Source organism: Scomber scombrus, chromosome 2, assembly GCF_963691925.1.
Source record: "Scomber scombrus chromosome 2, fScoSco1.1, whole genome shotgun sequence".
Taxonomy (NCBI): domain Eukaryota; kingdom Metazoa; phylum Chordata; class Actinopteri; order Scombriformes; family Scombridae; genus Scomber; species Scomber scombrus.
In genome coordinates, this window is record NC_084971.1 from 31,682,237 (window position 1) to 31,695,554 (window position 13,318).

The window sequence follows — 13,318 nt, forward strand, 5'->3', positions numbered from 1 at the left end:
ACACACGTGTGTACAAACACAAACACACACACAAAAGGGCACGGACACACACAACATTAATCTACAAAATGCACAGGTGCAGATACAAATACACACACACACACACACACACCCACACATACACAGCGACTTTAACTGGAACAGAAATGTGCACAAGTACACACACACACACTCACACACGCACACGCACACACACCAATATTAACTGGAACAGAAATGTGCACAAGTACACACACACACACACACACACACACACACGCGCCCACATACACACACACACACACACACAGAAGACAAAATCATACAATCATGCGAAAACAATGGCATTGAAAAAATAAATCAATACACACACACACACACACACACACACACACGCACACGCACACACACCGATACTTTGGTACCTTGATCAACATTTCAAAAGTGAAGACGCCTGTGAAAACGTAGTCAAAATATTTCAGCACCTGCAGAGTAACACAACACAGTGAGATATAATTATCCAAGCAGAGAGCGAGAGAGAGAGAGAGAGAGAGAGAGAGAGAGAGAGAGAGAGAGAGAGAGAGAGAGAGAGAGAGAGAGAGAGAAAGAGAAAGAGAGAGAGAAGAGAGACAGAGAGAAAGAGAGAGAGAGAGAGATGCAGAAAGATGAATCAGAAGGAAGGGAGAAAAAAAGAGAAAGAAGAGGACAGATTAACAGAGAAAGAGGAAAACAGGCAGTCATCAACAAACCAGAAGCTAATCCTAATTCTAATCTTAATCCTACTTAGATTGCCTAAATCCAAATGAGCATTTAACAATATCTGTTCCTTTTCAGTTTCCTTATTCATGTAACTTTTAATTATAGCTCAAATATCCCTGCTGTAGTAAGAGGGTGAAACAAAAACAAAAAATCTTTTGATTTGATGTTTTTCCCCTTTTTTCTGGATAAAATGTTTCCACTTGGCTACATTCAGTTGTTGCATTCACATCTTTTCCCTCAGAGGTTGATATCATCAATTTAAAAGACAAAGAACCGTCTTAAAAATGTATTTTAGTGGTGCTATTGAGCATAAAACCCCCCCAATAAATAACACATATAATCTACAGTAGCAGTTTTCATCCTTAATTGTCAAGTTATGACATTACAACACATTTTCTATTACAAGTAGATTTTTGAATAAAAGTGGTGTTTTTTGTGCCTAAGACAAAAAAAAAAAAAAGAATACAGATGAATAAATTGCATAAGGGGTGCTGGTTTTACTTTTGGCACCATGTACAGTAAATATGATCTGTTGAACATTTTAGAAGATGTTGGTGTGCAGCTACATCTGGCCCACACTGGTACATGATGAAATAAACTATTATACATATTGTAACCATATAATTAGAAACCCCATTCATCAATTTAATCATAAATGAAAGATTCAAATTTGAAGACCCAAACTCTCTACTAGTGGGGAGACTGGTATCCAAAATGTCCTCACATTAGAAGATTTTGCTCATCTTTATGTCCATGCCATCCTCTAAAGAACGTGGGTGTTCAGACACAGACAGGAAAACAGAAAGACACAAACACACAAACACACACAGAGCAATGTCTCACATTGTTTCGCGGTGAATCAGGCTGGACAGGGTCCTCTGCAGCGAGGGCGATGCTGCTCATAGCGATGACAGACAGGATGCTGAACTCAAAATACTTCAGAGTCAAGATGTAGTGACAGCACTTCCGAAACCTGGCGAAAATACACAGATGAATATAAACATGCTGACATAAAAAAACACAGTTGTACTAAGCTGATTTCTGTATTACAGCAATGCTTGACCGATGTTTAACCCAAACACAAATGCTCACGGGTTTGTGGTGGACATTATAAAGCAGGAGCTGTAGGGAGGCATCGGTTTAGGGCCGTCTTCATCCCCTTCGTCGTCTTCCTCCTCCTTCTTCTCCTCGCTCTTCTTCTGATCGGTGTTGGCGTTCTTGTTCACTGAGAGAAACAACAAGACAGCAGGAAGGACATAGAAGACATCAGCTTTACCAAAAGCAAGACAGTAAACACACGAAAAACGTCCGCCAACATTGTTTTAAGAATAGAAATGAATCAGCCTGGATTTTTTTTTACCAGTGTTAGCCTGTGAACCAATGTTCCTAAAGTGGGAACTACACCAATTTCACATGCCAGAGTCAATTTAAGCTTCGTGGGGAGCGCTACTCAGCCTGTGAAAACAGTTGTGTAATATCTTCTGTGGCTCCGGAGAAGCTTTGTCAACTGATAAAATAGCCATGATGGTGTCAGAGTGACATCACTTGGGTAATCTCAGCTTGGACATGGAGGCTTTTTAACAAACTGTAACAGAAAGCCTGCGTTAAAACCTGGTGGCAAAGAGTTACAAAAGATATGGGCATTTACTAGGCATGGAGGATCTAAACAACAGTGACACATGCTGTCAAGTTGCATTATGTAGGACTTGTAGGATCCAGCATTTTAAAGATTTATCTATTGAGCTGTCCCCAAGCTTTTAAGATGTACATTGTTTTCAAGCAGTGAACATTAATCCAGGCTGAACTGTAAAGTCTGAAGAACAATTTGTACGCTACTGATAAGATCACATTCATGGAGTTCAAAATGTGATATTTGTTACTTTCATCCGATATGTTTTGTAAGGAGTACAGGAAGAAATCCTCCCACAAAATGTGACCTAACTTATGTAATCTTATGTAAATAAGCAGTATCAGTGTGTTTTTCAGGCCGTAGTCTATCATGATTTTCTTAGTATGCTTCACATTAAGAATCAAACACTTACAGTACCAATCAAAAGTTTGGACACACTTTCTCATTTAAGTGAATCTAACCCCACTTATGTAATCTTATGTAAAGAATATATAAGGTATAGATTACCTTATAGATAAAAGGTATAAACATCATTCTTCACAATGTATAATAATAACAATATTTCTAATGCACATTACACAATTATAATAACAATAATAATTATTTTATAATCATATTTCAGTCTACACTATGTATATAATCATTCCACAATAAATAACTATTTTAAACTATCTCACTAATCTCATTTTATATATAATACGTATGCAAAGTCTGCACAATGTGTAATAAACTTTTTCTATTTTACTACTACCATCTTATTCTATTGTGTTGTGTGGCTTGTGCGGGAGGATGTTTAAATTTCCCTCGGGATTAATAACGCATTTCTTATTTTAAATTCTACATTTGTACGTCACTGGTAGCTATTTTCAAACTTCTCCATGCCACATGTCAAAACCAGGCAGGGAGCTCCGGTCCTCTGAAATGATGCCAACGCGGAAGTAACTTAAAACTGCATTCATGAAAAGGCCACCAGGGGGCGACCGTTTTGGTGTCAAAAGGACTTCCGTCTCTATACAAGTCAATGGAGAATTCACCAACTTCTCAATTGATTTCTAACCTCAGTAAACGTTTTCAAAATGTGTTTATGGTCTCAATCGCTAGTTTAAAGCCTTCTTCAATGCAGTATGATGTTCATTTGTGAAGTTTTGACCTCCCTGAATTTATATTTGACGATAAAGCAGGGTATGCATTAGGGCGTGGCTACGTCGTGATTGACAGGTTGATTAGTTCACAGGTTCAGGAGGGCGCCTCATGCTACTCCTGATGCCCATATAAGTAGAATCCGTGGGTTTATTTTTCCCGGCAGGCGCCTGAAATTTTCAAGATGGCGCTGCTCAGATCCGATACTATTGGCTTCCGAGCAGCAGTCCACAAACCAATGGGTGACGTAACAGATGTTACGTCCATTTTATATACAGTTTATGGTCAAAACGCGTACTTGGAAATGTTGTTTACCATTTGCTTTTTGTTTTTACCTCACCCCTCAATCCAAAATACAAAAAAATATATAACCCAGCATCGCAAGGAGGCATAAACATGAGTGGTAGTGCTAAGGTATTGGGACAAGGTTTTAACACCTTTGTGACACAACTTCATCATCTTTATAACTACTTATGCCCTCATCTGCAAGGAAGAACCCCCTCCTTAGAAGCCTACCTTGCAGGATGGCGTTGGTTGAGGGGTAGGGGTAAACAGGGGGCATGTCTATGCTTGTGTATTCAGGTTTGACCATGCTGGTAAGGATGAGGCTGTCCATGCTGTGGAGCAGGGTGTGGGTGTCTGCGTCTCGGCAGTTCAGCAGGTTGTTGACGTGGTCCGGGTGGTCCGGCGGAAGGTCGTAAGGGTGTTCGTGAGCACTGGCTAGTTTGCTGTTGTTGCGGAAGTTGTCCAGGTCCTCATTGTACTGCTGTATGGGTCGGGTGGTGGAGAGGCTGGGACCTGTGCTGTGGTGCTCCCTGATGGAGAAGAAAGGGGGGGAGGAAAGAGAGGGAGGAACGCCATGAGATCGGAGTAATCAAAGGCAGAGGAGAAAAAAACAAACAGGAATGAAAACAAGGATGAGGATGGAAGAGATTAGGTGATGGAAGGAGTTGTCAAAAACACCAGATGTAGCACCATATGTCACGAAATGTGCACTTTCTCCTGTACTGTTACTACCAGCACATACACAACACACTTTTAACTATTAATTAAAAGCACAAAGATAAACAGAAGCTTAATTTTTTTGCATCAAACTGGAGAAATTAAAAATAAACTATACACCTTTTTAACTGACGAGACATTTAACACATTATTTTCCCCTGAAATATGTCAAAGTTGATGTAATACTGGGATCAGACTACAAGATATAAGCCTCATTTTGGCCTATTTTGACTGATCTGGGACATCTGGAGCAAAAAAATGAGAGCATGGCTTGACAATTTGTTGTCTCGCTTACTTTGACACCATCTATGACATTTTGGACTCAATGGTTGAGACATTCCCAATCTTGAAAGTCTATCTCTGATCACCTTTTTAACACACCTTGGCAAATATTTAGGTGCTTCCAATTGGTGCTGAGCTACCAGACAGCCAATCACAAGCCTTGCTGCTATAGAGCTATTACTATGCATTCAGATTTCATGGCTTCCTGATTTCTTAAGACAAACTTAGGCTCCTGTGACCCTGCATCCTCATATGGGGACATTACATTTTGGGTTTGCTGGACCTTATGCTTCATTCTGCTTAACTTTGACCTGTTGTCCTGGTTCGTATTCGCCTTTTACGCCGATCAACAGCCGATCCCCAGACGATCCCCAGATAAAAGTGGAGCAGGTACAAAACCGTATCAAATTTTATGGTTTAAACTTGTTTATTTATGCTTAACAACGTTTTTAGTTTGATACAAATTTGACTTATTTAAGCATCAGGCTACGACACTGCTAATCAGGAAGTACTCGTTTGAGGACTTTATTATCATTGGTGTAAATGTAAGGACATGAATAGTTTTTTTACACTGGTGAATCAATTGTTATACAGCAAAATAAACCCATTGTCCCCCATATGAGGACATTAGTTGCTTAGTTTTTGTACTTATCAGGTCCTTCTAATCCCAAATATCTAAGAGAAATTAAAAATGCAGAGCAAACAAAAGCTTGGTTCTCAGGAGGTTAAACAGCATTTGGTGTAAGGCTCACACTGAGAAAATAAACCTTCACTTACTTTCTCGTGCGATGCCCTCTGCTTCTCTCTTGGTTTCCATGGCGATGCCGTCTCGTCTTCCTCACCTCTCCTTCTTCGCCCTTCTCTCCTTCACCCTCTGTGCCCTTGGATCTGTGTCTCTTGCCCTCCTCCCCCTCTTTAGCTGCCCTGCGGTGCTGCCTGGACCTCCTGTGCTCGTTGTTTCCCTCTCCCCTCTCGCTGTGGCGGGGAGACACGCTGCGAGTCTCCCTGCCTTCCTTGTTCCTGTGCCGGTGGCCCCGGTGGCTCCTGTGGCTGTGCCTCTCTTCACCTTGCTGACCCTCCACGTTGCCCAGGGACGTGCAGCTGAAGCCGTGCTCCATCCGCGTCTCCATTGGCTGTCCTGGCTGCTCGCTGTTGATAGGTGCGATTGCTTTCGGATGGTGATGGTGATGGTGACGATAGTGGTGCGCTGCACGCCGGTAGTGGTCGACGTCCTGCCGCTGATATTCCTGATCCAGAGGCAGCTCACCGGGTTGGGTTTTGTTGGTGTTATTGTTGCGGTTGTCCTGCGGGTTGACCACCAGCGGCCGGTCCAGGTGTGTCTTCATATCACCACGTGGTTTCCGTTGTGGGAAGGGCACCTGGGGCTGGGGTAATAGGTAGCAGATGGAATAAGCAGTTGCTCATTCTTACAGATGTGTTAAAGGGTCTGATCATCCAATTTTCCATCTTTGAGATATGTACTTCCCAGTATAGTCAAGGTAAATGGAATTCCACTTAAGGTGTTGCAACATGACAAACTCTGCAGCAACACGTCTCTCTAAAAACAGCCAATGGGAGTTTCTGGAAAAATATGTTGCGGCAGAGTTTTCCAAATGTTATTTTTCACTGTTTTGAGCAGCACAGAACTTCCATTCACCTCAAATGGACTGGCACTGAAGCAGAGATCTCAGAGGTAGATATTTCAAAACCAAACCAAAAGTGAATGTGAAGACACCAACATGAAGGTAAGCGTGAAAATATCCCCTCCCAATGTTTTGGGGAGGATATTTTCTTAGGGAGCATCCGGGTGAACTGACCTCTGAAGTCCAACTCACAATAACAACAACTACTGTCACAAGAACTTCAAACTGATATATTACTGTTCAAGCATTCACAAAATGTCCTATCCATTTTACTTCTTCTTCTTAATTTGATTGGTTGAAAATATGTTTCTGTCTTTTATCATTTATGGAAGAAGTGGCTGATCCAGAAATAGTTTTTTATGACTATTGTTATTCTCAAAGTTACAGTTTTTGCTGTGAATGGACTTTATTGTGTGATCCCACATTTGCTTGGGTAATACTATCTCTAAACCTGAAACTTTCTGTTTGGTCGTGTATTCGCTGTGACTATTTTAGTAGAAAACTGTAAAATGTAAGAAAGACACAGCTCTGTTAAAACGTATAAGGAGCTGATTTTCTTTGTGTACAAATGGGCTTTAACTTCCCATGTATAACCACTGAAGGAATAATAGTCTAAAAATGGACTGAAATATGTGGATGATGATCATATAACATCATTTCCATCAGTGAAAAGCATTCCACTGTCTTGGCAAAACAAAAAAATATTTCTTACTTCCTGATTGATACCCATGCATGTTTGAAACTATAACAGTTTTCAAGGAGGAAGCTGCATCATTTTAAATAAAAAATTGCATCAAAGCAGAGTCGAGGCCTACTTTGACCTCCCTTTAGTCAGTTTATACCTGACCCCTCCCCTCCCCTCCCCTCCCTCCCCTGAGCCACAGATATACACAGTTCGGCAAACAGTCCAACGTTTTTGGCTCCACATTAACAATTTGAGAGCCACAAAATGGCAATCAGCTCCATCTACAAACATACTGTTTGCCGAGCCGTATCCAGTCGACTCCTGATCTCCTTTTTACTTTTTCTATTTTTTTGAAGTACGCTACACTTCGCCCCGCTCCAGTTTTGAGAGTGCTTGCCTTCTTCTTTGGGTACAGCTCTGGATTTCTCTGCATGGCCCACTTTAATAATGCATCTTTTTCCCGAGCAGCAGGTTCAAGCCGTCCCATATAGCAGCAGCTAGCGCAATAATAACACTCTTTTCACAGGCTTAAAGGGACATTACACCCTGGAATCAAAACATCTGTGAAGTGCAGCATGACCCAGAATATACACAGAAGTGAAAAAGCAGGTCAGGCCCTTGTGTTAGGTCCAGTGTTTCTACTGCATGTCGCAACACATCACATACAGATGCCCTGAAATGTGATGCAATTCAATAACAATACTTTAACAGTTTCGCAGCTGCAGGGCAAAGAACAGGTAACATGACAGACTGCCAGTTTCAATATAGGGTCAAAGGAAGCAAAGAAATACCAGTAAATGATATATCTGTCAAATTAAAAATAAACCTCAAATATTTGTCTAATTAATATAAATCAAGTTAAAATGTTCTTATATGTGCTTTTTTTAACCTGGGAGGACTGAGGTTCAAACCCAGGACCAAGTTCATTTCACTTTTGCTACAATCAAACAAAAAGTAGAAGAAGAGGTTTTGGTAAAACATTTTCATCAATGTAAACTCTTGGAGAAATATTGGAGAAACAGATTCAGGTCTATTTTGTCCTTAAATTGGTATCATGGTGATACAGTGTGTATATTTTTGGGACCTTTATTTAGGTCATTGGATACAAATGGCAAGATATCTGAATGTTTGTTCACATTTAATGTCAACTTCACATCCATTTTTTTTAATTGACATCCAAGAGTTGTTCATTTTTGACTTACGAACTTGATGAAAATGATTTTGGGCCTAAAGTAATGAAGCATGGATGATAACGTCCCTTTAAGAGGTTATAATAACTTATCACTATACACACAGTACAACAAATATCCACCATATATCAGGAGTAGACTGCATATATGTGTATATTTTGTGTCTTTTCAAGGGGCGGGATTCCTCACCTCCTCTCCCTCCCCCACCTTCCACTCTTCCTGCTCCAGCTCGTTGTAGAGCGCCTCGCGGCTCGTCATCAGGTTCTGTCGGCGGATCTCGCTCGTCCTCTGCTCCCACACTGACTTGCTGCCCCCTTTGTTGATGTGGTTCTTCTGCTGTTCTTTCCTGTTGGAGGCGGTAATGAAAAGGGGGGGTCAGATTGGATGGATGTGGGGAGTATTTGGAAAGGAGGGAAGAGAGAGAAAAAAGGGGGAGGGAGACAGAAAGAGGGATGAAGGGAACGAGGATATTAAGATTAAGCTCTAATAACTGCTGTGGGAAATTGGCAACAATACTAACAATATCCTGTTAAAAAAAAATCACATAAATAACAGAGAAAAAACACCTTTAATTATAAAAGTAGGCCTATATATAGTCTGCAATTTCAATGTGAGACAATGTAATAGTGACTTGAATGTGTGAATAAAGAAAGGACGAACTGTGAAATGTCATCAGTGCAGATAGAAAATGACTGAGACGGAGACGAATAACAATTAAAATACTTTACATACATTACAAAATATATCTAAACACTGAAATAACAGCTCTTTGAGGCCGTGCTCAACGTCACAAGTCAAATTAACCAAAACCGTCTGAACTGACTAAGTGGCAGGGCTAAAAACATGCAGTGTTTTCTCAGAGAATTACACTCTCTTACAAAAGGACTGTTGGTGACTATAAGACAGGTTTTTATTTTCCCTGGAGATAAACTTTTTTTTAAAAAGTCTGCGTAATATTGGAGGACTACGTGAATAGAGCGAGTAGTAGCTCTTATCTTACAAGATGAGCCTGTCACTTTAAGACAGGATTGGATTTTGGGCTGTTTAGCCTTTATGTTGCTAGGCTAGTGAGTTTTTCTATCTGTCTATTTACAGTGTGTCTGATGACGTTTGTCAGCTCTTAAAGGATCAGGTGAGCGTGCAGAAACTTTATATATATATTTCTAGTGCAGAAATGGACCGCAAAGTCAAAGACACTGTAACAGAAGATGCACAGAACATGATAAATGTCTATGTAAGTGCTAAAAAACAAGTATTATATTATAAGTATTATTTATTTAACTGTGGTGAAAACTGGGGCAAATTGGTAGTGAATGTTGAAAACTGGGACATTTTAGTGTTTTAAAGATATTTGTTGGGACTCAGGACATCCAGCTTGAAACGGAGACAATCCCGAACAAACCAGGATGTCACCGATTCGTTTGCATCACATCCTTTATGTGTAGAGTTTGCATCAGTTTCTGTATGTTAGGATTAATACTCCTGTCAGTGCCCCTGATCAAGGCACAGGTCCTGCGATAAGGCTTCCCACTGCTGCTAAAAGCAGATGATCAATTTCCCCACAGTAATCAATAAAGTACTTCATCTTCATCTTCATCTTCATCTTCTTCTTATTCAGTAAGAAAAAAAAAAACTTTGACAGCCTCCAAGAGCTCGACAGGAGAGTGAGTAAGAACATGACTGGGGGATAAAAAAAAAGATTCAAGGATGTCGCTTTGTTTGTATTAACTGAGCCTTTAATCAGCTGCTTCTGCTGCTCATGTTCACTATATTGTTCTTTTTATGCAGAAATAAACACGAAACACACTTTACTGTAAGATATCTGAGCTGCAGAGAATTTCTCACAAGAAAAATGTTTCCAAATGATTAGAGTGATATAAGTGTTCATATAGGCCAGAAGGGGTCAAACATGCCAACCCACTTTCCTTCCTGTCTTCTTTTCCTCCCTCCCTCCCTTTCTTCCATTTCTTTTTCCTGTCTTATTTGCCTTCCTTCTTATCCTTTCTTCCATCCTTCCTTCTTTCCATCTTTCTTTCCTTCATTCCTTCCGTTCGTCTGTCCTTCATTCCTTCATCTTTCCTTAATTCCACCTGTCCTTCCTCCCTTTTCTTCCTTCCTTCCTTCCTTCCTCCCTCCCTCCCTTTCTTCCATCTTTCCTTGCTGTCCTCTTTTCCTTCCTTCTTTCCTTCCTTGCTTCCTTCATGTCTTATTTTCCTTTCTGCCATCCATCCTTCCTTCCCTCTTTCCTTCCTGTCTTCTTTTCCTTTCTTTCTTTCCTTCTTTCCTTCCTTCCTTCCTTCCTTCCTTCTTTCTTTCTTTTCATTCCTTCAATTCGTCTGTCCTTACTTCCTTCCTTCCTAATGACCTTCCTTCCATCTGTCTTTCCTCCATCTCTTCCTTCGTTCCTTCCTTCCTTCCTGTCTTCTTTTCCTTTCCTCTGTCCTTTCTTCCTTTCATCCATCTCTCTTTCCTGCCTTCTTTTCCTTTCTTCCTTTACTTCCTTCCTTCCTTCCTTCCTTCCTTCCTTCCTTCCTTCCTTCCTTCCATCTTTCCTTACTTCCTCCCTTCCTTCCCTTATTTTAATGATCCAGCCCAGATACGATCAAATTTGACTGTTTGTGTCCCTTGAATGAAAATGAGTTTGACTCCACTGATATCGGCGATATATTGATTTACTCGTGTCGAGGTTGAAAGGAATATAACTTATAACTTACTCATGTTACAGTGAATGATTGACAGGTTAGAGTCTAATTGCAGCACAAAACCGCCAGCTTACACTTTTACTGTGAAAGAGTCACAGCGACTTCTAAAGGAGCAGCGGGTGTTTTTGAACATGGTTTTGATCCGTCCTATTGTCAGCGTTTCTGCTGCCAGGAGCAGATTTTAACCGACTGCTCGCCTCTCGCTCTTCTTCTACTTCACAAAAGCCCAGAATCTGTTCCTTTCACTTCCAGAACAATCGCTTAATCATGTTTTAGAGGACGAGAACGGGGACAGTCAGTGTGATAGCGTGTGTGTTTGTGTGTGTGTATGTGTGTGTGTGTGTGTTTGTGTGTGTGTGCATCACGTGTACATGAATGCCTGCCAATCATAAATGTTAGGAAAGACAGCTTTGAGAGAGAGAAACAGTGTGTGTGTGGGATTGTGTGTGTAGTATTTAACAAAAAGAGTGAGTAGTAGTGTGTGTGTGTATTCTAGTGTGTGTATGAACATGTGTGTTTGTGTGCACACTATCATGTCTGCTATATCGTTCTATGCTTTGTATGCATTCAGGTTTTGCATCAGCTTGTATACATGTGTCTGTGTGTCTGTATGTGTGTGTGTGTGTGTGTGTGTGTGTGTGTGTGTGTGTGTGTGTGTGTGTGTGTGTGTGTGTGTGTGTGTGTGTCTGTGTGTCTGTATGTGTGTGTGTGTGTGTGTATGTGTGTGTGTGTGCACTCACGCAGCAATAGACAAGTTGGCAGCTGACAGCGGGCTGACCTCGGCCACCTCCTTCGCTTTCTGCATCGCTGTCTTCTGATTGGCTGCCGCATCCTGCTCCTCCTCGTCCTATTGGAGAAAGAAAGGAAATAAATTCAGTCAAATTTCACCCAGAAAATAAGTTAAATAATAATTCAAATAACAACAAGAGACACTGCTACTCCTGATACTTTCAATGTTTTACACTCTACAATTACAGGTCCATTTACGTTATGACAGAAAACGTATATTTTGATATTCATTCATAATTTTTTAAGCTAAAATGACAAACATTTGCTGGTTGCAGCTGGAAGAATGTATTTTTATTGGTTTGATTCTTTACCTTAGTGAGCTCCTGGGCATTGGCCAGGTTGTCAACGGCGATGGCCAAGAAGACGTTAAGCAGAGTGTCTGAGGTGGTGGAGGTTAAGAAATATGCAAAGACAATCCAGAGAGGTTTTAACAGTAGAAGGAAGAGAGGTAGGGGGAGGAAAGAAAGAGAGGAGGAGGGAGGAAGGGGATGGAAGAAGAAAGGAAGGAGGAAGGAGGAAGGAAGAAGGAAAGGAGGGAGGGAGGAATGGAGGAAAGGAGGGAAGGAAGGAAGGAAGGAAAGGAGGGAGAACGGAAGGGAGGAAGGAAGGTAGGAGGGAGAAAGGAAAGGAGGGAGGAAGGAAGGTAGGAGGGAGAAAGGAAAAGAGGAAGGGAGGAAGGAAGGAAAGAAGGATAGAGGAAAGAAGGAAGGGAAGAAGGTAGGGTGAGGAAAGAAAGAGAGGAGGAGGGAGGAAGGGGATGGAGGAAGGAAAGAAGGAAGTGAGGAAAGAGAGAGGAATGAAAGAAAGAGAGAAGGAGGGATGGAGGAAGGAAGGACAGAAGGAAGGAAAGGGAGGACCCGGGAGGTCGACACAAAGGTTAAGTCATATTCTACTTTTCATTATTGTCTTAATTGAGGATACAGTTGCCAAAGAGTGTGAGGACAATGAAGAAAATGGAGAAAATCATCCCTTTGTCGTTGACTCCTCCCTGGGACTTGATACCGTCGTACATCACCATGTTCCAATCCTCTCCTGTAAGAATCTACAAAGACAAACAGGAAACAATTTAATTTATAGAAAAGCAGCACAAATGGTGTTGTGTGTGTGTGTGTGTGTGTGTGTATATTATTTCTTAACTCTCCTGTTGTCCTCGAGTCAATGAATGAAACGAGGGAGGGAGGGAGGAAGGAAGGAAGGCAAGGAGGAAGAAGGAAGGAAGGAAAGGAGGGAATAAGGAAGGAAGGAAAGGAGGGAGGAAGGAAGGAAGGAAGGAAGGAAGGAAAGGAGGGAGGGAGGAAAGGACAGAAGGAAGGAGGGAAGGAGGGAAGACGGAAGGAAGGAAAGGAGGGAGGAAGGAAGGAAGGAAGGAAGGAAGGAAGGAAGGAAGGAAGGGAGGAAGGAAGGAAGGAAGGAAGGAAGGAAGGAAGGAAGGAAAGAAAGGAGGGAGGGAGGAAAGGAAAGAAGGAAGGGAGGAAGGAAAGGAGGAAGGTAGGGGGGAGGAAAGAAAGAGAGAAGGA

The 13,318-nt window shown here is 41.4% G+C and overlaps 1 protein-coding gene across 1 annotated transcript in view; it reads right to left on the reverse strand.

Annotated features, from left to right (window-relative positions):
- Window positions 1-13,318, reverse strand: part of LOC133997173 (voltage-dependent P/Q-type calcium channel subunit alpha-1A-like) — a gene marked incomplete at its 5' end in the record, with an annotated part of 72,882 nt that overhangs the window by 55,852 nt on the left and 3,712 nt on the right. Inside the window, 9 exon segments of the mRNA XM_062436718.1 lie at window positions 405-464; window positions 1,582-1,711; window positions 1,831-1,963; window positions 4,025-4,323; window positions 5,570-6,177; window positions 8,500-8,656; window positions 11,753-11,859; window positions 12,113-12,180; window positions 12,723-12,843. Of these exon segments, the coding sequence (XP_062292702.1) occupies window positions 405-464; window positions 1,582-1,711; window positions 1,831-1,963; window positions 4,025-4,323; window positions 5,570-6,177; window positions 8,500-8,656; window positions 11,753-11,859; window positions 12,113-12,180; window positions 12,723-12,843 (1,683 nt within the window).